This window comes from Prunus persica, chromosome G7 (genome assembly GCF_000346465.2).
Source record: "Prunus persica cultivar Lovell chromosome G7, Prunus_persica_NCBIv2, whole genome shotgun sequence".
In the NCBI taxonomy this organism is placed as follows: Eukaryota; Viridiplantae; Streptophyta; class Magnoliopsida; order Rosales; family Rosaceae; genus Prunus; species Prunus persica.
This window is the reverse complement of record NC_034015.1, coordinates 11,899,657-11,925,377: the sequence shown is the minus strand read 5'-3', so window position 1 is coordinate 11,925,377 and position 25,721 is coordinate 11,899,657. Positions and strand designations below refer to the sequence as shown.

Genomic DNA, 25,721 nt, shown 5'->3' with positions numbered 1-25,721 from the left:
AAACTCATCGTATTGCTAATGGAATGACTCCTTTCACAATCTTTGTCCTTTGTACTCGTTTTTCCCATTGATCTAATAAATTTTCTATTGTCTATTATCAAAAAATCAGATTGTCGTATTTGAATGTCCGCAAAGGCTTTTGTGGCAATCTGTTTATAAAACATTTAAAATTTCAGTTTCAGTAAGTCTAATAACATATAAAAATTATTTTGAAACTCATATGATATTTAAAGCTATATTAATGTGTGAGATGAAATAAGGTATAGTAAATGATGATAACCGATAAGAAAATGCCAATATATAAGGTTTTCATTTAGTTTAGTGGTTTCAAGAACAAAAACAAAATTCTATTTGATCATGAAAGTATACTAGCCTCTTTGCACATGCTCACACATATGTAAAGAGGGCAAATGAAAACGAAGGAAATTTTGTTTTAAAACATTCCATTTTTATTAATTATTTCATATGGGTTATTTACTCAAATGGTCCTCAAACTTATACTCAATTTATATTTTGGTCCCTCAATTAAATTATTTGTACAAATGTTCCATCAACTCTATATTATTAGGCAAATTGGTCCTACCATCTAATTTTCTGTTAGATTTAACCAAATTTATGGTAAATATGACTTTTTCAAAAGATGATTGGTGTGCCTTAAATTAGGACATGAAGGGAAATCTCATATAATATTTCAAAGCATTTTTGCTCACCACCCATAATTGATATTAAGTATAATTATCACAGTAATTATCGTTGAATCAGTGTAATTTACTTGCTACATGAACACGAATCTCAAGAGTTAAATGTGGTGAGCTATGCTATGTTCTCTAATTAATTATTATCCAACATGTGATAAAGATGTTTTTCCTGGAATCATGTGAAATATAAGGAGCTAAATATCGTATGCTATACATGTCCACTAAATTTACCTTCTAAAGTTTGAAAAAGATCCCAAAAGAAGAGTGTCCCAAATGATATTAAACCTATAAATAACATGATCAATAAAAGCATATTAAAGTTTTGTTTAAATAATTATTTATGAAATTGATACTCAGGTGGTGAGGGGTAAATTTAAATGATATTCAACCAAAAAATACAACAAACTTCACACACTCTAGACCTTGACCAAATACTCTTATGACTAGTCAACTGTCTGATATGAATTACACCAAACAATAACATACACAGAGCAAACCAAGATGTACCTGCAAGTCTAGAGAATTACTAGTGATAACCTAGGCACTCAGAAGGACCCGTCAATCTAGGCATCTCATGTGCTAGCAACAACTATGGTGAAAGTGTGTGAAGACATCATAATCAAGTAAAGACCAAACCACAGAAAATTATGACTAGTCAACCGCAAGAACACAAACCCAGAAATACATGAACATCATGCGATGACTAGTCAACTGTCAAGAACACAAACCCAGAAAATTATAGAGATGCAAATCAGAAATTGTTCACCCAGAAACCCACCATTGGGAAAAATTGGGGGTCATCAATCGACCAGGAAATCCACTAAGCAAAAAGATTCTTACAAAGAAACACTAGCAAGCTCAACAAGTCCTAGGTCTACTTAGGTAGATGAGCTATATCTCCTTTGTGCAATCTTCTTCTCCAGCTTAGCAAAACCAGCAGCTTAAGTTTTCATAGCAATGACAGCTCTTTCATCTCATGGCACCAACTGGCTAGCTCCAACTCAAACAAAAACGAAATTTGGATTCAAAGGGAGAATGACCAATTTCTTCAAGAAACCATACTCTTGAAGAAATCAATCTTGAATCTAACCTAGATATATATGAGAGAGTGTTTGATCTAGCAAGATGAGATTTTCATATTTCAAATGCAATGTTCAAAAAGAAACAATTTGGAAAACTCAAAGATGAAAAATATGAAGGTTACTCTTGAGGAAGAAGGCGAAAGTTTGCAAAGAAACTTCCCAAAACTTGCCTACCACAGTAACGACTGCCAAATGAGGAACGACTTTGTTTTTACACCAAAATTCCTAGGTTAGAAAATGTACAAGGCAGCTGAGAATATTGTAGAATAGGACAAAAATAGATTGGTAGGATCCAGCTGGAAATAGTGATCTGGAATTCCTAACAATGCAAAATTTAACTAGTCATACGAAGGAAAGATGACTAGTCATAATCTTCAGGAAATTAGTTAATGCAATGTAATGCAATGCAAAACTTAACTTTGTCAAACACATTGTTGTCCATCATAATATAGCCAGATAAGAATACCTAGAGATGTAATTCTGAATCTAAACTAGAGCTTGAAAAAATACAATAATTGCCTATTACAAAATTATCAAAGGAAGCCAAAACAAAATTACAAAATCCATACACTTACAATTTATAATTGCATGTAAATGTTATTGTATAGATGATTAATCATGTAAGGTGGGATGAGTCACCGTTGCGAATGAGCTCATTGATATTTAATTCCTTCCTTGTTATAATTAGATGTAATTATGAATCCAACATCAGAAATTGAGAAAATAAGTGAATTGATAATTAGAAAACAGTTTAACTTTATTCATAAAACTAACAAATAATATATGCAAGCATCCTTAATTAAGTATCACACCTTTGTAGCAAGAGATTACTTATAGCTTACACAAAATTACATGTTATCTTGTGCCATCACAAATAAATTACAAGATAAATTCTATTTGTTGAAGAAACTTACCAAGCAATTTATGTATGATGAAATTTTTAGTTATTTCTTTAGGGTTTGAGTATTTAGGTTTGGTTTTGTTATGAAAAGTTTGTTGATTATCAAAACAAAGACAAACATCTATCTAGCTCAAAAAAATAACCAAACAAAACACAGTTCAAGAAGGAAAACCCTAAAATTGTTGTGAATAGTGTTTCTGCGTGAAAAGTGTTTCTCCCGTGAACAGTGTTTTAGGTGTTCTTAGTATTCGTTTTTGACGCAAAATACCTTTCTAAATAGGGAATGACCTAATTAACACAACTAACAGGAAAGTTGTGCCATATAGGCATTTTTGGGTTTTAAGGTGATCTGCTAGGTCAAAAACGTGTTTAAAGTTTTGAAAAAATGAAAACCCAATCAAAAAACGCTTTTCCAGATTCTTGATATTTTCATAAACATGTTTAAACCATCTTCAAAAAAAATGAAACATAACCAAATAACTGAACATGGCATAAACAGATATGAAATCATGGTAGACATGCTTGAACAACGATTACAGATATGTGTGAACAACCTTAAGCTCTGAAACCAACTGTTAGATTTCTTTAATACACAAACAAGATCTTTCACACAAAATGTAACACGTATAAAGACATGAAGACATACCTGGAGCCATCTTCCTTGAATACACAGCTTCTGAATTCATCCAATCCGTAGCAGCAGCAATCTTAGCAAGAACAGGAATGGCTCAAGACTTCTGGTCTCTCTCAGAATCTGTTTCAGCTCTCTCTTTATGATGAGAATAAGTTTAGAGAACATGTCTGATAAGAGCATGTCTTTAAGTTTATATAGGGCTAGGTCAAGTCGTCCCTACTCATCACCGAGGGCCGACTTGACTAATCTTCCAAGCCTACTTAATCGGTTCACGCATAAATGGAAATAAAATAGGACCCCTTAATAGGCCTCAAAACCCTTCCTTATTTTACTTGGTTCTGGGCCTCAAGGTACAACTTAATTTAAACTCTTATCAAAACCTGATATAACTTAGCATCTAGTGCACCGATCTAAATAGGAAAACTTAATAGGTTACTCTTAAGAAAGAAGCGAAAGTTTGCAAAGAAACTTCCCAAAACTTGCCTACCAAAGTAACGGCTGCCAAATGAGGAATGCCTTTGTTTTTACACCAAAATTCCTAGGTTAGAAAATGTACAAGGCAGCTGAGAATATTGTAGAATATGGCAAAAGTAAATGGGTAGGATCCAGCTGGAAACAGTGATCTGGAATTCCTAACAATGCAAAAGTTGACTAGTCATACAAAGGAAAGATGACTAGTCATAATCTTTAGGAAATTAGTTAATGCAATTCTAAACTTACCTTTGTCAAACACATTGTTGTCCATCATAATGTAGCCAGATAAGAATACCTAGAGATGTAATTCTGAATCTAAACTAAAACTTGAGAAAATACAATGATTGTCCTATTACAAAATTGTTAAAGGAAGCCAAAAGAAAATTACAAAATCCATACGCTTACAATTTATGATTGCATGTAAATGTTATTGTATAGATGATTAATCATGCAAAGTGGGATGAGTCACCGTTGCGAATGAGCTCATTGATATTTAATTCATTCCTTGTTATAATTAGATGTAATTATGAATCCGACATCAGAAAATGAGAAAATAAGTGAATTGATGATTAGAAATTAGAGAAAAGACCCTAATTGCATTGCCCTAAGTAAAGATGTTTTTTGTTGGTAATCTTGATAAGTATAAGTTGACTCTGGTTGGCATGGTGAAATAAATTTCTTTGCAAAACACGTGCATGCAATTAGAAAGGGTGTTGAGGGCAACTCTGTAGAATGTCATGGTACAAATGGAAAGTTTCATATTTGGATGAATTGTCAAACACGAATAGTGCGAGTAGCTGCAAATTCTGATTTAGTCAAACACGAATAGTGTGGTCAAATTTTGAAAAGAATTTGACGGACCATTATTTTCTTGACACTGTAAGTTTTTTGTACATAATATATGTCATTTCTTTTTTGTTTAACGAACTTGAATATACCATTAAAACCAAAGGAAAGAAGGGTCAACAAAAAGTCATTTCTGCATGTTTATCTTTAGGGTAAACAGAAAGAAAATTGCTAAGAGAATTGTAGGTAGAACAGTGGAAGCCAATGTCATTACTTTGACCATAAATATGTAAGGATGAGTTTGGCACTTACGTTATTTTCTTTTAGTGGTTATAACGCCTTCATAACGTTTTTGTGTTTTCTTTTTCTCTTTTAATACTCTTTTGACGGTTTCAGAGATAGTAGATGCATAATCTCTTTTTTCGCACCTTGAAGATAATAGCTTCGTGTTTATAAATTAGACCATGTAACTTATAACTATTTGATTAAAAATTAGTCAATCTATCATGTATGCATGAATATTTACAAAATAAACGTTCATATCACAAAAATTAAATGCGAAGTGGGCCCTGTAAGGTATTCTTCAAATAAATTGCAGAATAGGTCCCAAATCATTGCTCAACTTTCAACTAACCTCAAGATCGTTTGTGAAACCCCACCAATTGGACATGTTTTTCTAATGTTTAAAAGAAATAAAAGTAAAATTCTATTTTATATACGCTTCCTAGTTCGTCAAATACAAAAGATAATCACATATTATGCACGAGAATTAAAACAATCTACAAATTTACATTGTGAAGAAAACAATTCTGTGTCAAATTTCTTTTCACAGTTTGGCCCAAATGGCTATTAGGTGACTCAATCAGACTTGGCGGCTACTCACACATATGCACCAAATATTATATTGTGAAGAAAAGAGATATCATATATTTACATTGTGAAGAAAACAATTCTGTGTCAAATTTCTTCCCACAGTTTGACCCAAACGGCTAGTTGGAGACTCCACTTTGCGGCTGCTCACATATATGCACCATTTTATTGCGTGTTTGAATATAGCAGCTGAGTTTTGGGAGGAGACAATGACAAACTCATTCAAATATGAAACTTGCCATTTCCCTTTGTACCATGACATTCTACGTAGTTGCCCCCTCAAACCCATTCAATGCCCATGTGTGTTTACTATTCTCATGCGCAGCACGTACTTCCTCCTCTATATAAAGGCCATGCAGCATGCCAGCCAGAGCCAACTTATACTTCTCAAGATTATTACCAACAACAACAACAAAAAACCTCAAGTTATGGCAATGCAATTACGTTCTTTTCTCTTAGGCATACTGCTACTAATTGGCTTTGCTTTCACAAATAGCGAAGCTGATATTAGAGCTCCACCCACACATTTTGACACTGCTTCTCTCAATAGGAGCAGTTTTCCAGAAGGGTTCATATTTGGTGTAGGTTCTGGATCTTACCAAGTAAGTCCTTTTCTAGTCTTTAATTTGAGTTTTGATTTGGGTTTTCTTTCAAATTCAGACCAAGCATCGATCCATGCAAGAATATTGACATCTTCTTCATTGTGTCTCTTGTGTATTTTAGTATGAAGGTGCGGCAAAAGAAGGTGGTAGAGGACCAAGCATTTGGGATACCTTCACCCACAAATATCCAGGTTTGTCCAATCAAATCATTAATTAGTTAAAATAACAAAGTCGTGCTACTTTTACTCTTATGCTATAAATTAATTAATTTTCTATGATTAATTGCAGAAAAGATTAGCGATGGCAGCAATGGAGATATCACTGTTGATCAATATCACCGTTATAAGGTTCATGACCCAATGTGCACATATTAAATTTTGAAGCATGAAGAAAACTCATCACATTGAAGATAAGCTCCCGATAATTTTTATCTGATTTCTTTTTTGTTATGCACTGTAGGAAGATGTGGGGATTATAAAGAATATGGGGTGGGACGCTTATCGATTCTCTATCTCATGGTCAAGATTGTTACCAAGTAAGTTCATTTGTGACCAATCGTCAATATTTCTGCCTTCATGGTTTTCGCTTAAGTAATGTGTCTAAGTTGTCTACCGAATAATATTACAATTTTCTTTCTTTTTTTTTGGTTTCAATTCAAATACTTAAATAGAAGTCGAAGTTCAAGTTCGATAACATATAGTCCAACTTTTTTAAAGTTCAGCTTAAATGTTATCGGTGCACTTATTTCTTTATTTTCTGGTTTTGTTTTAATTCTTAGATGGAAAGTTAAGTGGAGGAGTGAACAAGGAAGGAATCAAATATTACAACAATCTCATCAATGAGCTCTTACGCAACGGTGAGTCATCCCACCTTACATGATCAATAATTTATGCAATAAGAGTTACATGAACTCATAAAAAAAGTCATTTTGTCAAACTTATAACTCGCTTTTATTTACGATGCTATTTATAGGTTTAACGCCATTTGTGACACTCTTCCATTGGGATCTTCCTCAAACTTTAGAAGATGAATATGGTGGTTTCTTAAGCCCTCATATTGTGTAAGTGAAGAAATTAGTTCTTTGAATTGTATTGATAATTTAATTAATAAATAGAATTATAACATTTACATTCTGAAATGTGTATATACAGAAATCATTTTCAAGATTACGCAGAACTTTGTTATAAGGAATTTGGTGATCGAGTAAAGCTTTGGAGCACACTGAATGAGCCGTATACCTTCAGCGACTATGGTTATGCAACCGGGACCCTTGCTCCGGGACGATGCTCCACTTGGCAACAGCTAAACTGCACCGGCGGAGATTCATCTATTGAACCATATTTGGTAACACACCACCAGCTCCTTGCTCATGCAGCTGCAGTAAAATTGTACAAAAATAAATACCAGGTATAATTACTTAGTTTGTTGCAACGAGAGAGCGACTAATTTACCTTTTTGTGACTCTAAAACAAACAAACTAAATGTTCTTGTGCAGGCGTCTCAAAATGGAGTGATAGGGATAACACTGGTGTCAAATTGGTTTGAGCCCTTTTCGGAAGAAAAAGAAAATAAAAATGCTGCATTACGAGCTTTGGATTTTATGTTCGGATGGCAAGTGTATTTCGAATTTGCTTATGAATATAATATCTGCTACTTACTAGCTAGCAATACATAATATAATGTCAAGTTAATCTTTGAAATTTTTACATTCTTATAGGTTTGCTGAGCCATTGACAAGTGGTGACTATCCGCAAAGCATGCGGTCTCTCGTCGGAAGCCGATTACCAAAATTCACGAAAGAACAATCCAAGTTGCTAATTGGTTCATTTGATTTTCTTGGACTAAATTACTATACAGGTTACTATGCAAGTGATGCACCTCAAAATAACTCGGTATATGCCAGCTACACAACAGATGTTGGCGTTAATCTTTCATGTGAGTTCAAATTCAAAATTTAATTCAAGCAATTTAAGTTTATAGACTAATTAGATTCTGATATTCATATGTGTTGTGGCAGCTGAGCGTAATGGGGTCCCCATCGGTCCAAAGGTACACATCAAATTAAGTAGCCTTTATGATTTCGATCATTAATCATTTTGCACTTACAAATGTGACTCCTAAAAATCTAAACATCTTCAAATTTTGGTGCAGAGTGAATCAGGAGGGTTAAATGTTTATCCACAAGGAATTCAACATCTTTTACTCTACACAAAGAAAAAGTATCACAATCCAATTATTTACATTACTGAAAATGGTAATTTTTCTGGCCTTAAGTAATTTCATGATCAATGTTTCACATATTTTTCGTGTAAAACACGCAAAAGTGGTACAAAGTCTAAACTTGTAATGACATAATAATGTATTATATATTGTAGGTGTGGATGAGTTGAATGATCCGAAATTATCACTTGCCGAAGCCCTTAATGATACCCATAGAATTGACTTCTACAATCGCCACCTTCATTATGTTCAAAGTTCTATTGAGTAAGTGTATTAACAAATTCATTTATAATATTTAAATATATATGTATATGGTATAGCTTTTGATTTTGAGTTATTGAATCATATTATTGACATTAATATATTTGATTTCCTTTTATTGCTTTTTAGCAATGGTGTCAAAGTGAAGGGATTCTTTCCGTGGACGTTCCTGGACGACTTTGAATGGAATTCGGGATTCAGTCTTCGATATGGTATCACGTATGTAGATCACAATGATGGGCTTAAAAGGCACCCAAAACTCTCGGCGCACTGGTTCAAAAGTTTCCTTAAGAAGTATTGAAAACTTGAGATCATATTCGTCATTCAATATTTGTATTTAATTCAATAATGTGAATTTTATGTACGTACAATAATACTAGGGATTCCAAATTTGTGTACATATACAAAATTTAAATTCCATATTTGTGCACCTTCAATAATTTCAATTTTAGTCCTTGTATAAGATTCAAATTCTATTCAACCCCCTTGTAAAATTAAACATTGATTTTTAATCCTTTGATGAGTGTCAACATACGCATAATTATGAAACTCATTTGTTTACTCATTTGTTTTTAGTCTTTTGACTAATTGTCTCGAATTTGAGTTATATATACTAACACCTCTTGAGGTTTTTTGTGTTTTTGCAAAATCTTCTAAGGTCTTAGAAATTACACAAACACCCCCTCAGGTTTCAAAATGTTTTCACAAAACTCCAAAAATCCAAAAAAAAAAAAAAACCTAAAATTGGATGTAAAAGGACTCTTGCACTCGCATATACAACTCGACGCTCCAATATCATAGGAACTTAAATTCAGGATCATTTGGAAGCACACGATAAGTATGTGCCAATCCAACTAACACTTCATTAATCAACTTAAAATTTTTTAACTTGTCTTTATTTAGAAAACATATTTTTAACCTTCATGTTGCAAATATTATGGAACTAATTTGATCATTAGTGAATATTGAAGAATTACACATCCCATAATCACTGAAGCCACATTCCTAGGATAATAACGTATTATTGCAGTATTCATTGGATGACTGGCGAAAGTTGGGGGGCTTGGATTCAAAATTTTGAAACTTTTAATAAAGTCATGGTGGTGAACCAAGCATGGAGGCTCTTGGAGAATCCCGACTCCTTAGCCGGCCGTATTATGAAGGTAAGATATTTTCCTACGGGGGATTTCTTATGTGCAGAGATGAGGAATTTCCCTTCCTTAGTTTTGCGAGCTATAGATTGGGGCAGACAAGTCATTGAGCAAGGTCTGGTGTGGAGAGTGTTAGTGACGGGCAGTCTGTGTTTTAGTGCTATCAATTTTAGGGGGAGATGTTACCTGAATGACTTCCTCATCAGGCGATTGGTGTGGTACTAAAGCTGAAGGTGCTGGAGCGAGCAAAATCTCATAAAACAGTTCAATCCCCTCCTCCTGATTTTGGTAGCGCGGAGTGTTTGATTCTAGATTCTCCTCATGTGCTGCTAAAAAATATATATCGTGTTCCCGGAACACAACATCCATGGAAGTATATACCTTATGACTTGGAGGGCGATAACATCGGTAGCCTTTCTGATGAGGAACATAGCCAATGAAAACACATTTTTTTTGCTCGGGGATCTAATTTGCTTCGTTGGTGATCATGTAAATGTACAAATACGACACAATCGAAAAACCCTGGTACAAGTTTGGGGGTAGGAAGTATTTGGATATGGTGGTGAAATGTTTGAAGTGGTGTTTGGAAAACCCAAGTCATGCGTGTGCAATCATCATTAAATGTGACAAATCATTGAGCTCTTAGCAGAGTGACATTTTTTGCAGAAACTCAAACATTATAATGAACAAGAGAAAACAAAACCAAACTTTTATTTGAACTTAAGGGAAAGGGAATGGCTCTTAGCCAGTTCACAAATGTCACACTTAAAACTTGAAATATCTAAATTGGTGAATAAGAATGGAAATAACTTCTATAAATATCTAAACGAAGCATGTTCAAGACGCCTATGCCATAACCATACTTCGTCAGTTTGTTTCTCAACACTAGCTCCCCCAATCTTGAAAGGTTGACCAACTTTGGCTTCACTGTCAGGCGCCAAGTCCATGGAGTAAAGTTCCCCCCTCATAGTAACACAACTAATCGTCTTGCTGCTAAGAATGTCCTGAAAAATACAATATGTTGTTCAAAAGGTTATAGTGCTATCTAAAGCAGTAGTAATTTGGGCAACATACAATAGATTATGGTGCAGGAATAGAATAATCAACACATAATCCAAATTGAGGGAGTCAGTGAGAGAAAGAGAACCCCTCCAATCACAAGGGAAGGAGTACCATTAGCATTAGACACCACCGATTGAGGAGACGGTGTGTGAGAGGCAATTTGTCCATGATCAAATGTGATATGGTAAGTTGCTCCTAAGTCAATGATCCATGTGTTTTTCTTGGATGAAGTATTTAAAAGATGACCTTTGGTACCTATTGTGGCTATAGAGCCAGATGTTAAAACCGATGTAGCCGAAACCATAGGACTTACAAGATCTGATTCGAAAGATATGTTGAGTGATTTGCCCCTATTCTTGTGGTGTGCTTTGGAATGGTCCCACCAATCAGTTCGTAACAGCCAGCATGGGTATGTTTGTCTCCTCCACAGTGGGTGCACTTATTCTCCGGACGAGATCTTGATGCCTTATTCTGAGAGGAGCCACCAGTAGAATTTTGGGGCCCCCTTTGACGTTGAGTTACATGAGAGAATCTTCTTGAGCACCAATCATGGTCATTCTCTGTTGAGCTTCATGACTAACATCAGCAAAGGTTTGATCAAGGTCTAATTGAGGATCTTTGCGTAGGATTTCCCCCCGGACTTGATTAAACTCAGGGTCAAGATCGGCAAGAAAAAAGATGAACATGAAGACGATCCAGTTTTGTCTGACGGTCAGTCACGTCGGCAGCGCAATGCCTGTGGATGGGACTCCGATGGTCAATTTCTTGAAAAGATGCCCTGCAGCTGGCTGTAGTATTTATGAACGGGTGCACTGTTTTGTTTAATAGGGAATCCTCATTTGTTGTGATAAAAAGATAAGTTTCATCGCCACGATCATAGTAGGTTTTCTTGAAAACGGCCCAGATTTCTTTGGCGGTACTTAACCGAATGGAAAGACTCATCAAGTCGGGGGACGTGGAGTCGAATAACTACCTCTTGACGGTACACTATTTGTTACAGGTGGATGAGAGTTCAAGAGGCTTTGGGGTGTCACTAGTTAGGTAACCCAATTTTTCGAGCAGCAATGCGCATCTCCATGACTTGAGACCATAAGACATAATTGGTCTCAGTCAGGGTGAGGCCGACAGAGAGTGAGGAGTTGTCACTTTGAATAGTAACGATTTGAGGAGTGGAGGAAGAAGATCCATCGTTGCGCGGAAGCGAGACGTCGCCTATTGCAATGGAACAATTTGAGGGTAAGATAAAGATATGTGTTGAGGGATTTGATTTGAGAGCTTAGGATTTGAATTTGAGGAATTTGATTTTGGTTTGTGTTTGAAGTTGATGGTATGATTTGCGGGCTTAGAGACAACATATGATTGATTGCTCTGAAACCATGCTAAAATCTGAATATCGTTTGAATACTTTAGGTTAATTGTATTCTTCTCTATAAGAAGATGTATATAGGAGTTTACAAGGGTCCTTTACAAGGAAATAGATACAATAATTAATTAGAAGAATATCTCCTAATTATACAAGTGTGTGTCAACTATATGAATCAATGAAGTAAATCACCTAATTAACTTAGAAAATAAATCTCCTTAATTTAGTAGGTTAACTCATGTTAAAATAGGCTACATCCACTATTGTAAGGAAATATTTGAAATAGTATTATATTTGAATTACTCGTTTGGTAAATTTTTTTTGTTTTCGATTTGCTCTTTATAAATTGGAGATGGAAAAGAAAATTGAGAACAAGGTAAGATGAATTTGTTTTTATTAGCAAACATAACGTTAAGGTAAAATGTAAAATAACTACTATATAAACATAGCAAAATCTGACTACATTTAAAATAAATAAAAAAAGGAAAACATGTTTAAAAGCTTTCCTTGTTTTGTTACCCGCTTATCCCTACCCTCCCTATATATTTCTTCTCCACGGACTCTTCTTCCCCAACATTCCACAAAGCAGAAATATACACATTTGTTACACTTACACACATAGTTGCTAGAGATGTCTAGGTTTTCTTTCTTCGGTTTCTTCCTTCTAGTTCTTGTTTTCTCAGGTTTGTTGGCTGATCCTTTGTCAGTATTTTAAGTGCTTTCCATTCACAATGCAACAGATTTTACAATGCAACAGATTTTACCTCTTTGTTTTAAGTGTAACATGTAGCAACTTAATTAAAACTCTAGTGGTACACCACTTATCCTTATTCGCATCCATCACAAACTCTCACTTTTCACCTCTCATCAAGGGGGAGGGGGGTTTTATCGCACACCTACACACACTGTCAAGGTGCCATGGAAATTCGAACATGAGACCACACATCTACAAGTCAATGCTCTTTTTCACTGGACTAGGCCCTATTAACAGCAAGTCCTTCCTACTTAACCCAACGAATTTTTGCCGCTTAAGCGTGGCTTGAGTCATAAAAACATGCAAACTATCTTGTAATTGCCTTTGCATAGAACACTTTATTATATACCTCATTGTTCGGCACCCAGGAAGAGGAAGATTGAAAACACACCAAAAAAACATATAGTCATTCTGTTCTATCATGCCTTGTAAATTGAATAGAATTGCTTTGGATGTACTCTGCGGGAAAGAAAAAAAATTGTTCACTTATAAATTTGTTGATTTTGCAGTTGCCTTGAACAACCAAAACGTGCCTCAAGCTTATGCACAAAGGAGATGTGATGAGCAGCTGTATGCAAGCGGGTGTACTTTATCAGACTGCGGGAAGAAGTGCTGGGAGAAACACCATGATCCTGGATATAAATGCATTGCCAATGTTGCTCAAACTGATTATGCTTGTTATTGCATGTTCAACTGTTAGTGATTTGTTCAACGTTTAATCGTCTTCACATGAAAAAAGAGCAAATAAATTGCTCGATATTATGCCCAATGGAATAATTTGAATATTATTAAATAAAAAGCAATTGGCCAAAATCGATCTTTATATATAGCAATGTTTGGTTTTTAGAGTGAGTCTTTTTTTTTTTTTTTTTATAGAGAGGCTGCTCAACTTAGTACATGCACGCTCTATATGTTATTCTCTAATATCATAGTTAAGTTTTGGTGTTATATGAATGAATGTCTTGGATGAGTTTGCTAGTTTTGGTGTTGAATGAAACCAAACAATTACATACCCCATACAAGAAATTTACAAAAGGTAATTATTTTCAAGTGTGATTTTGTCTCTCCCAAATTCATGTTTACTACATTTTCCTCGGGGTGAGTATTAATCTGGCCGAACCGACTAAGTTGGTGATATTGCTAATGAGATGACTCCCCTCACAATCTTTGTCCTTTGTACTCGTTTCTCCTGTTGATCTAATAAATTTCTATTGTCTTTTATCAAAAAATCAGATTGTCCTATTTGAATGTCCAGCGCAATGGCTTTTGCGGCGAACTGTTTATAAAACATTTAAAACTTCCGTTTCAATAAGTCTAATAACATATAAAAATTATTTTAAAATATAGATATTAGCTAAAGATGGCCAGGTTTTCCAGCTTCCGTTTCTTCTATTAATCTGATTAGATTAATTACCCACCGTTTCGAGAGAGACTCCGTTTTGAAATAGTTATAACAAAATGTATTTGTTTAATCCTACAATAAGGTGAGATGAATTTGTTTTTAATATTAGAAAATATAACGTTAGAGCTCCTCCCCACCCTCCTCGCGATTCAAACTGCACTGTAGAAATTTTACCTCTTTATATTAAAGTGGAACATGGGGCGACTTATAGCTCTTGTTAGTCATTTGTTCGAGTCTTTCTTTGACAAAAGAATAATATTCCAAGCCATTAGCCAAAATCGATCTTTATATATAGCATTGTTTGGTTTTTCAAGTCAATCCTTTTTTATATAAGTACATCGTGCATTCTCCATATGCAAAGGTGAAGCAATAATCCAAGCAATTTGCAAAACCGATATGAGGAGAACAAGTCAAACAATAAAAAACGAGCCAAATAATGGTCTAGTATATCTTATGTCAGGAAACTATTAATAATTGAAACCATTTAACCACAATTAAAAACCTTGCTAATATAATTTCAAGGACAAGTAAGTTGCCCAGAATGAGGCCCACCATCAAGCGTGGGTTGCTCTCAAGACGAAATTCGTTTTTGATTTGTTCTTTTATTGTAATGGTTTAAAGTGATTTGAATAGGACTTTTTTGTTAGTTCATGACATGTGTAGTACTCTTTTCTCTTTTGGGGTTTGTCCCATGAGGTTATCCTAGAAAGGTTTTAATGAGGCCACTGTATCATGTCGCTCTTTGTACATCTTTGGTTCTATGAATGAATTCTCTTTCTATATAAAAAAAAAACACAATAAAACAACATTAAGTCCAACAACAATAAAGAATATAAAGGACCGTTATATAAAAGAAGATTGATGGCAACCAAAATGAATGAAGGCAAATGTACAAAGGCCCAACACAATAAAATCAAATATATACTTGTTCTCATATTTGTTGTACTGCCAATGGTGTGGCTCATCGTATAGCGCATTTTGCCTTGTATATCGGGGTTTCTTTATACTGGTTCGAGGAACCTCTTTTATTGTTAATGTACTATATGAGGATTGTCACTCGTGATCAAGGAATTTCCTTTACCCTTGATACGAGTTCAGACTTCTTGTATTAGTTTTTTCACATCAATAATATTCTATCGCTTATCATTAAAATATATATATACTTGTTCTCAAAAATATATATACTTGTTCTCAAAAATATATATACTTGTTTTGAAATTTCAATTAAAACAAATTAGACCAACTTGGTAATTAATTGGCTGGTTGCCTTTGAGCAATTAAAGATTTAAATCTCTTCCAAAACGTGTAGACCAACTTGGCAAATAGGTTAATATTGTTTTAACAATTTTGTTAAGTTGGACTTTAAAGTTTGGATTTTGAAACCGTGTAGTTAAAGTATATTACCAACAACAATAAGGTAAGGAAATAATTTATCCTACAAAGGCTTTAGATTGTTATAAAAATTATACTTTTTCGCTTTCCATAAAAACCAAAAGCAAAACACTTCATAATATAAATAATATATAAAATAAATTGGAATCTCTTTTAAAGTAAAGTAAAACTAGGTAAATAAAAGTAAAATAAATTAAGATTATGAAAGCAAGCGTGGTATGGTGAAGCACGTCAAAGACAATGTCCTAAAGAGCCTCCCTACGTACAGGTACAGACGGTTTACAAGACTCCAAGATACTACTCCCAATACACAAAGTCAAGGTTCGCTATGAGCACGTTCAGAGTTTGATATAGGTCTCCAAGTCAAAAAACCATTGCCCAAAAATAATAATATAAGTAGAGAAAGTATGAAAGGTAGAAGATGAGAGCAACGGCGGCTCTAAGATTTTTGGGACCCTGTGCAAAATGAGTAATAGAGCCTCTTAAAAAAAAATCACCAACAAAATTATTAAAATTGGACCATATATATTGATAGCAAATTTACAACTAAAACTCACCAAAAGACAGTCACATAAAACAATAATTCTCCGAAAAATAATTAATAATTTTCTTGGATCAATAACTATACTATCAAAGTTTTACCTCAATTTGTCTTGATCTTATGAGGATGAACTCATTGATTTGAGAAATATATTCAATTATGATTTAGAAAAAAGGAGTGAAAACTCTAAGAATTTGAGAGAGAGAATTGAGCTTGATTCATGAAACTTTCAAAAGAAGGCTACATGGCTTATGACAGTTGGGCGAAAAGAAAAATATACTTGAATGGTATATAAGGTTGAGCTATGTTATATATTACATTTATATATTATGTATTCAAAGTTTTTGTTTTTGGTTTTGTTAATGTGTCTAGCATAGAAAGGTTTTTTTTGGGCCTGCAAAGTTAGTGGAAAATTTTATGCATATGTTTTTGTTAATGCCGTAATATAATATTTTTGGGGCCCTCTTAGAAGTGGGCCTTATGCTTGTGCTCACCTTGCACGCCCTAAGAACTGCCACTAGATGAGAGAATCATATTGTCATTATGATATGTGATATTGTGGTAGTCTCTCAAATGTGAAGGATGAGTGACTTTTTATAGGCATATAAGAATATGTAACTTTTACTATATTAAACAAAAAAATTAAGACATTCAATATCTTAATAAAATTTGAAAATTAAATATTTATAATCCCTTAATAAATAAAATAAAATAACCAAAATAATTAAATAAATCGAAATGGTAAAATTTTTCAAAACCTTTTAAAAATTCCAACACATTCCACTAAGCAAAAATATACATACTTGTTACACACATAGTTGCTATATAGAATGTCTAGCTTTTCTTTTTTCTGTTTCTTCCTTCTTGTTCTTGTTTTCTCAGGTTTGTTGGTTTATCCTTCGCAGATTTTTGGTACTTTTCATTTGTTTTCTTTTTTTTCTTTTGGGTTATAACGTTACTTTGTTGATTCAGTGTACATAAATGTTACCTCTTTGTTTTATGTGAAACATGTAGCGAATTAATTAAAACTCTAGTGGTACACCATTTATCCTTATTAGCATATCCATATCACAAGGGTTCAAGGAACTCTCACTTTCTCTCATGATTTGTTTTTTTGTTTTTTGTTTTTTTTTAAGTTAGAAGGGGAAGGAGCATTTTCTCACACACACACACACACACACTGCCAAGGTGTTATGGGGGGTTCAAACCTAAGATCACTGACCTATAAGTGAAAGCCCTTTCCCAGTAAGCTAGACTGTGTTAGCAGCAAGTTGAGATGTTATGTACCCAATTTGTCTGTCTCCATCCGGTACCCTATGTATTTGAGTGACACATGTCCCCCATTTATTATTTTTTTAAACTCTATGTTTTAGTTCTCGTTTTTATCATTGCTAATTATTATTATTTTTTTAAATTGACTGTTCCCTGCTCAAATATGAATATGGTTTGAATGTATTTGGTTAAATTTATTCTTCTCCATAAGAAGGTAAATATAAGAGTTTACAGGGTGCTATACAAGGAATTAGATACAGTAAAGAATTAGGAAAGTATCTCATAATTATACAATGATTTATCAACTATATAAAAAAATAGGACAGTAAATCCCTTAATTAATCAAGGGAGTAAATCTCCTTGATTAATTAGGAGACTCACGTCAACACTCCTCCTCAAGTTGGTGCATATATGTCACCAATGCCCAACTTGGTAAGTGAGTCATAAAATACTCTTCCACAAACAGCTTTGGTTAAGATATCTGCCAACTGATCTTCTAATTTTACGAATGGTAGGAGGATGATCTTCTTCTCGAGTTTTTCTTTGATAAAATGTTTATCAACCTCAACATGTTTAGTTCGATCATGTTGAATTGGATTATGGGCAATATCGATGGCTGACTTGTTATCACAATGTAACTCCATTGGCTTTTCTCGCTTGAACCCCAATTCTGTCAATAGTCTTCTGATCCATAGTAATTCACAAACTCCATGAGCTATTCCTCGATACTCTGCTTCAGCACTAGATCGAGAAACCACATTTTGTTTCTCACTCCGTCAAGTGACTAGGTTACCTCCCACAAAAGTGAAGTAACCTAAAGTAGAGCATTGGTTAGTAATGGAGCTAGTCCAATCAGCATTTGTATATCCAACAACTTCGAGATCTCTATTTTTTGATAACGTTAACCCTTTCCCAGGTGCTGACTTGGAGCATCTTAAGATCCGATCAACTGCATTCCTATGGAAAACACTGGGTGAATGCATAAACTCACTAACCACACTCACAGCATATGCAATATCTGGTCTTGTGTGAGCTAAATATATCAACCTTCCAACAAGGCATTGGTACTGTTCCTTATTGGTTGGTTCTTGATCCATATCTTCACATAACTTGTGATTCATCTCTATGGGTGTATCAGCAAGTTTGCATCCAAGCATTCCTGTTTCAGTGAGCAGATTTAATACATATTTCCTTTGAGACAGAAATATACCAGTTGTGGACCTGGCTACTTCAATTACTTCAGATCACCTAGATCCTTCATCTCAAATTCCTGAGACAAATATTTTTGCAGTTTCAATTGCTCTTCTGTGTCGTTTCCAGTTACGACTATATCATCCACATAAACAATCAGTGCAGTAATCCTTCTTCCATCACGCTTCAAGAACAAGGTGTGATATGCATTACTCTGTATATGTACAAAATTCTTCATGGATTTAGTGAATCCGCCAAACCATGCCCTGGGGGATGCTTTAACACATACAATGACTTTCTGAGCTTGCAAACTTGATTCTCCTTGTCACGAGCTAAGTTACATCCTAGTGGTAAGTCCATATACACTTTTTCTTCCAAGTCTCCATGTAAGAATGCATTTTTTACATCAAAACGATGTAATGGCCAATCGAGATTTGCTGCTAGAGATAGAAGAACTCTGATAGTTTTAATCTTGGCTACTAGGGCAAAAGTCTCTTGGTAGTCTATTCCATATCTTTGTGTGTACCCCTTCGCCACCAATCTAGCTTTATATCTTTCAATGGATCCATCTGCTTTGAGTTTCACAGTATAAATCCACCTGCATCCCACTGTCTTCTTTCCATGAGGTAATGGCAAGAGTTCCCATGTGTCATTCTTCTGGAGAGCTCGCATTTCTTCATTCATTGGCTATGAACCTCATCAAAAAGGATACCGGTGTTATCATCCTCCTAGTCAGAAGGTCTATACCTCTATGGATGTTGTGTTCTGGGAACCTGACTTATATTTTTCAGCAGCACAAGAGGAGAATCGAGAATCCACTACTTCTTAAATTCTCAATTTTTCCCCTAAGACGTCACTCTGCTTCAAAACGATCGGTCGCCAATGGAAAGCTATCAGTCGCTACTCCTTAGTTCTTCGAACACGGAGAACCTGCTTCCAAACGACCGGCCGTTGGAAGACAGCAACCAATCACTAGAGGAAAACGACTAGTTGTTTCCACGCTGTCAAAATCAAGTGGAGAAAATTGAACCGTTTTATGAGATTTTGCTTGCTTAAGCTCTAGTACCACACCAATCACTTGCTGAGGAAGTCATTCAGGTAACATCTTTCCTTGAAACCGATAACACTAATGAAATATCCCATGATGATTTGATTTCAGAAGGCACAGAGCCTACATATCAACTTCCAGAAAGGAAGAACCGTGGCAAACTAGAGTACAATATGAAGCAGATCTTAAAGACAAAGGGAAATACCTCATCAATAATTTTATATCTCTCAGCAAATTATCAAAGTCACATGTGCACTACGTGAAGTAGTTGGCTGACATATCTGTCCCCAATAGTGTGACTGAGGCACTACAAGACCCAAAATGGAAAGAAGCCATGAATGAAGAAATGCGAGCTCTCCAAAAAATTGTCACATGGGAACTCGTGCCTTTACCTCATGGAAAGAAGATAGTAGGATGCATGTGGATTTATACTGTGAAACTCAAAGCAGATGGATCCATTGAAGGATATAAAGCTAGATTGGTGGTGAAGGGGTACACACAAAGATATGAGATAGACTACTAGGAGACCTTTGCCTCAGTAGCCAATATTAACACTATTAGAGTCCTATTGTCTCTAACAGCAAATCTCGATTGGCCACTACATTAGTTTGATGTAAAAAATGCATTCTTAAATGGAGACTTAGAAGAAGAAGTATATATGAATTAACCCCCAAGATGTAATTCAGCTCCTGACAAGAAGAATCAAGTTTGCAAGCTTAAAACGTCATTATATAGGTTAAAGCAATCTCTCAGGACATGGTTCGGTAGATTTACTAAATTTATGAAGAATTTTGGATATACACAGAGTAATTCAGATCACACCCTGTTCTTGGCGTAATGCATGTGGATGGGACTCCGATAGTCAATTTCTTGAAAGATGCCCTGCAGTTGGCTAATAGTGAATGCCCATTTGTTGAGATAAGAAAGATAAGTTTCATCACCACCATCATAGTAGGTCTTCTTGACAACGACCTACATTTCTTTGGCGGTACTTAACCAGATGAAATGACTCATCAAGTGGCAGGACATGGAGTCGATTAACCACCTCTTGACCTGAAAGTTGTTGGTACACCATTTTTTGTAGGTGGACGAGAGCTCAGGAGGCTTTGGGGTGTCACATGTTAGGTAACCTAATTTTTCGAGGGCAACAATGCGCATCTCCATGACTTGAGACCACAATGCATAATGGTCTCAGTTAGGGCGACGCCGACAGGGAGCGTGGAGTTGTCCGACAGGGAGCGTGGAGTTGTCACTTTGAATAGTAACAATTTGAGGAGTGGAGGTGGAAGATATCCTTTGTTGAGCGAAAGCGAGACTTCGCCCATTGCAACGGAACAATGTGAGGGTAAGATAAAGATATGTGTTGAGGGAGTTTGATAAGAGGATTTGACTTGAGAGTTTAGGATTTAGATTTGAGGGTATGATTTGAGGGCTTAGAGACAACCTAGGATCGATTGCTCTGATACCATTCTAAAACATGATTATTGTTTGAATATTTTAAGTTAATTGTATTATTCTTTATAAGGAAGTGTATATATATATAGAGGAGTTTACAAGGGTGCTTTACAAGGAAATAGATACAGTAATTAATTAGGAGAATCTCCTAATTATACAAGGATGTATCAAATATATGAAACAAGGAAGTAAATCACCTAATTAACTTAGGAAATAAATCTCCTTAATTTAGTAGGTTAACTGATGTCAACATATGCTACATCACCTATCATAAGGAAATATTTGAAATAGTATTATATTTGACTCGTTTAGTAAATTTTTTGTTCGATTTGTTGTTTATAAATTGAAGATGGAAAAGAAAATTGAGAACACGGTAAGATGAATTTGTTTTTATTAGCAAACATAACGTTAAGGCAAAATGTAATATAACTACTCAGTCCCGATCTCTTAGACTACTGGGATCCAAGAGATTTGTGGTCACTCACCGTTGGATGTAAATTCAACAGTTCACTCACTGTTGCATTCCTTTTAAGAAACTTTTTTGAATCATTAGATTAACATCAACGGTGGGTGACCACAATCTCTTGAACTCCTGTGGTCCAAGAAATCGGGACTATATAACTACTATATAAACAGAGCAAAATCTGACTACATTAAAAAAATTAAAAAATTTAAAAAAAAAGGAAAACAAGTTAAAAGCTTTCCTTGTTTTGTTACCCGCTTATCCCCACCCTCCCTATATATTTCTTCTCCACGGAGTCTTCTTCCCCAACATTCCACAAAGCAGAAATATACACATTTGTTACATACATAGTTGCTAGAGATGTCTAGGTTTTCTTTCTTCCATTTCTTCCTTTTAATTCTTGTTTTCTCAGGTTTGTTAGCTTATCCCTTGTCAGTTTTTTTGGTGCCTTCCATTTTATTTTATTTTTTGGTTTCTGACATTACTTATTCTTGATTCACAATGCAACACATAAATTTACCTCTTTGTTTTAAGTGAAACATGTAGCGACTTAATTAAAACTCTAGTGATACACCACGTATCCTTATTCGCATTCATCATAAGAGTTCAAGGAATTCTCACTCTTCACCTCTCATCAAGGGGGAGGGGGATTTTCTCACACACCTACACACACTGTCAAGGTGCCATAGAGATTCGAACCTGAGACCACACATCTGCAAGTCAATGCCATTTTTCACTAAACTAGGCCCCATTAGCAGCAAGTCCTTCACACTTAACCCATCAAATTTTTGCCGCTTAAGCGTGGCCTGAGTAATAAAAAGCATGCAAACTATCTTTTAATTGCCTTTGCATATAACACTTTATTATATACCTCATTTGTTCGGTGAAATTGGCACTTAGGTGACGAGGGGTAAATTTAAAAGATATTCAACCAAGAATGCAACAAACTTCACACACTCTAGACCATGACCAAATACTCTTATGACTAGTCAATTGTCAGATATGAATTATACCAAACAATAACATACACAGAGCATACCAAGATGTACCTGCAAGACTAGAGAATTACTAGTGACAACCTAGGCACTCAGAAGGACCCGTCAATCTAGGCATCCCCTGTGCTAGCAACAACTATGGTGAAAGTGTGTGAAGACAGCATAATCAAGCAAACACCAAACAGCTGAAAAAGATGACTAGTCAACCGCACAAACCCAGATGACTAGTCAACTATCAAGAACAGAAACCCAGAAAATTTACAGAGATGAAAAACCAGAAATTGTTCACCCAGAAACCCACCATTGGGAAAAACTGGGGGTCATCAACCGACCAGGCATTCCACTAAGTAGAAAAAGATTCTTACAAAGAACACTAGCAAGCTCAAGAAATTCCTAGGTCTATTTAGGAAGATGAGCTATACCTCCTTTGTGCAATCTTCTTCTCCAACTTAGCAAAGCTTGAAGCTCAGTTCTTCATGGCAATGGCAGCTCCTTCTCCAGCTCTTTCATCCCATGGCACTAGCTTGCAAGCTCTAACTCAAACCGAAACCAAAATTTGGATTCAAATGAGAATGACCAATTTCCTCAAGAAACCATTCTCTTGAAGAAATTAGTCATGAATCTGACCTAGATATAAATGAGAGATTATTCTATGTAGCTAGATGCAGATTCAAAGTCAAATGTAGTTTTTCAAGAAGAAATCATTTTGGAAAAACTCATAGATGAAATATGGGATGGTTCTCTCGAAGAAGAAGAAGCGAAAGATGGCAAGCCAAACTTTCCAAAACTTCAACCCCAAAAGAGACGGCTGCAAAAGAGGGAATTGATAGCATTTAAAGACAAAAATTCCCTTAGGTCAGAATACCCACATGGCAGCAGAGAGAGAAAGGAGAATAGGACAAAAAGGTTTGTTATCCAGCTGGAAATCCTACAGAGCAAGGATGACTAGTCATACGAGAAATAGATGACTAGTCATCATTTTATGAAAACAGTTTTAATGCCATGATATGCAATGCATACTTACCTTTGTCAAATTGCTTGAACCTCCATAGGATAGATGTTAGTTTAGGAACACCTAGAGAAGCTATTCTTAAACTAAGCTTGAGCTTGATAGAAACAATAAAAATCCTATTACAAAATTGTCAAGGGAAGCCAAAAGAAATAACTCAAAATGCATACATTAACAATCTCCCCCTTTTTGGCTTTCCTTGACAACACACTCTCTAAATACACTCAACCCAAAATCGAACCTAGGGAGATGATTAAATGAAGTACCTGCAAAACAACGACCAAACTCCCAGGCACAAGACAAGCATATTATATCACAGAAATTTGAAGCAATATGCAATATGTGAATATGTGCAATATGGGGTTGAGAGTGTTCTCCCCCTTGTTGATAAGGAAAGAGCAAAAAGGCAAATAGAGAGAAACAGTAATCAAGTGAATTAAACACAAGTCACATAATCAGATTTGAACAATATGCACATGACACAGTTTGATTACAAAGCACAAACAACATTTGTTCAAAACAATACAAGACAACTCCCCCCTATCAACCTACAGAGGGTACAAGATTAAAATCACTACACAAATAGAAACTCCCCCTAAAGCAAAACGCCCCCTTGGAAAACATACTCCCCTGAGTATCATATAGCATAAAAGAATTAACCTTTGACGTACTGATTCGGCAAACTTTCCATAAATAGCCAATAAACACAAAAATGCATCAGGCTAAAAAGAATAAGAAATGGAGCACAAGTTGCAAGGAATCATACCAAAAGCAATTAAAATCAAGTGGCTCAATGTGTACACATTACACATAAAGAAACTCCCCTAAAGAGACAGAGTTTAAGCAACATATTTATCAAAACAAGGGACAACCAATGAATTTTTCTTTACACACCATAGTGCAAAATCAAGACAAAGCACCAAAATATCAAAATTTAAGGCATCAATCAATGTCAAATTTGAAGAAAGCACCATGCAAGATGAACCCTAAATTTTTGCTCAAAATTGAGGACATGTGAGAAAGAATACAAGAAATAAGTCTCTAGGTTGTCCAAAAAACACAACATAGCTTCCAACAAGCACAAGGAGAAGAGAGTGGACTATGAAATGCACTAGTCACGCATGTCTAAATTTGAGGTGGCATCAAAAGATCAACAACCTCATAGACACAGCCAAGAACAAAGAGATCAAATCAATAGAGATAAGGCTTAGGAAGGCAACATTGATGTATGAAAATGATAAAAACAACCAGCAAGAATGTTGCCAAAACACATGCATCTCAAAGAAACTCCCCCAACAAAATAAATTAGCCAACAATCCAAAACTCATAGCAAGGTAGACTCTTAAGGATTTCAAGAATTATGTTAGGCTAAATCATTGAATGTGGGAACACACCTTATTAAGATGACTGGTCATAGACCAAAATGGCGTCATCTAAACACGATCATACATAAACACAGTACCAATGTTCGAACAGAAGGTGTAAATGAGATAAGGAGAAGACAAGTGAGCCTTTCTGTTTTGTGTCATAACCAATGGTCTTGGTTCTTAGAGAGTGAAAATTAATTTCACCAATAGGCACAAGATCCCTATTAAGCAGACGACTAGTCAACCACAATCAGCATGAGCATATGTTGACTAGTGAACTCAAGCAATATCATAGCAAGCAGCAATTTTAGTATTGACCTTGAAGAAGACATGATTTTGGTTTTAAAAACACAAACATGAACTAGCAAATATATCAAGTGATCAACGATGTATTAGCTACTATAGCCTAGTCCAAGTCTTCAAGCACAGTAAGTAAGAGAGAGAGAAGATAACCACATGTGCAAACAAAATAATTCAACTAACTCTGATAGATAGAATATGAATTAGATTTCATGCTCAGAGATAAGTCAAGATGGACAGAGGAGGTTCAGAGCCAAAAGAAAAACACAAGAGATGAAGAAATATCGCTCTTGGAGAGACAAGTATATAATGAACTTTCAAGACAAACTCAAAGCATAGACTCAACCTATTTGATTTTCATCACTCAATCTGGCCATTTTTTATGTTTGATATTTGCACATCCCAGACTTAAGTGCATGAGTGGCCCA

The 25,721-nt window shown here is 35.2% G+C and overlaps 1 protein-coding gene across 1 annotated transcript; it reads left to right on the top strand.

Moving 5' to 3' along the window:
• On the top strand, window positions 5,619-9,249 carry LOC18770418 (beta-glucosidase 12). The gene is made up of 13 exons (XM_007203656.2): window positions 5,619-6,047; window positions 6,169-6,238; window positions 6,336-6,394; window positions 6,507-6,582; window positions 6,826-6,903; window positions 7,020-7,107; window positions 7,199-7,454; window positions 7,543-7,658; window positions 7,765-7,982; window positions 8,065-8,096; window positions 8,199-8,301; window positions 8,423-8,531; window positions 8,658-9,249. Exons 1-13 carry the CDS (start codon window positions 5,655-5,657, stop codon window positions 8,827-8,829), a joined length of 1,770 nt encoding a protein of 589 aa, XP_007203718.2. The 5' UTR covers window positions 5,619-5,654; the 3' UTR covers window positions 8,830-9,249.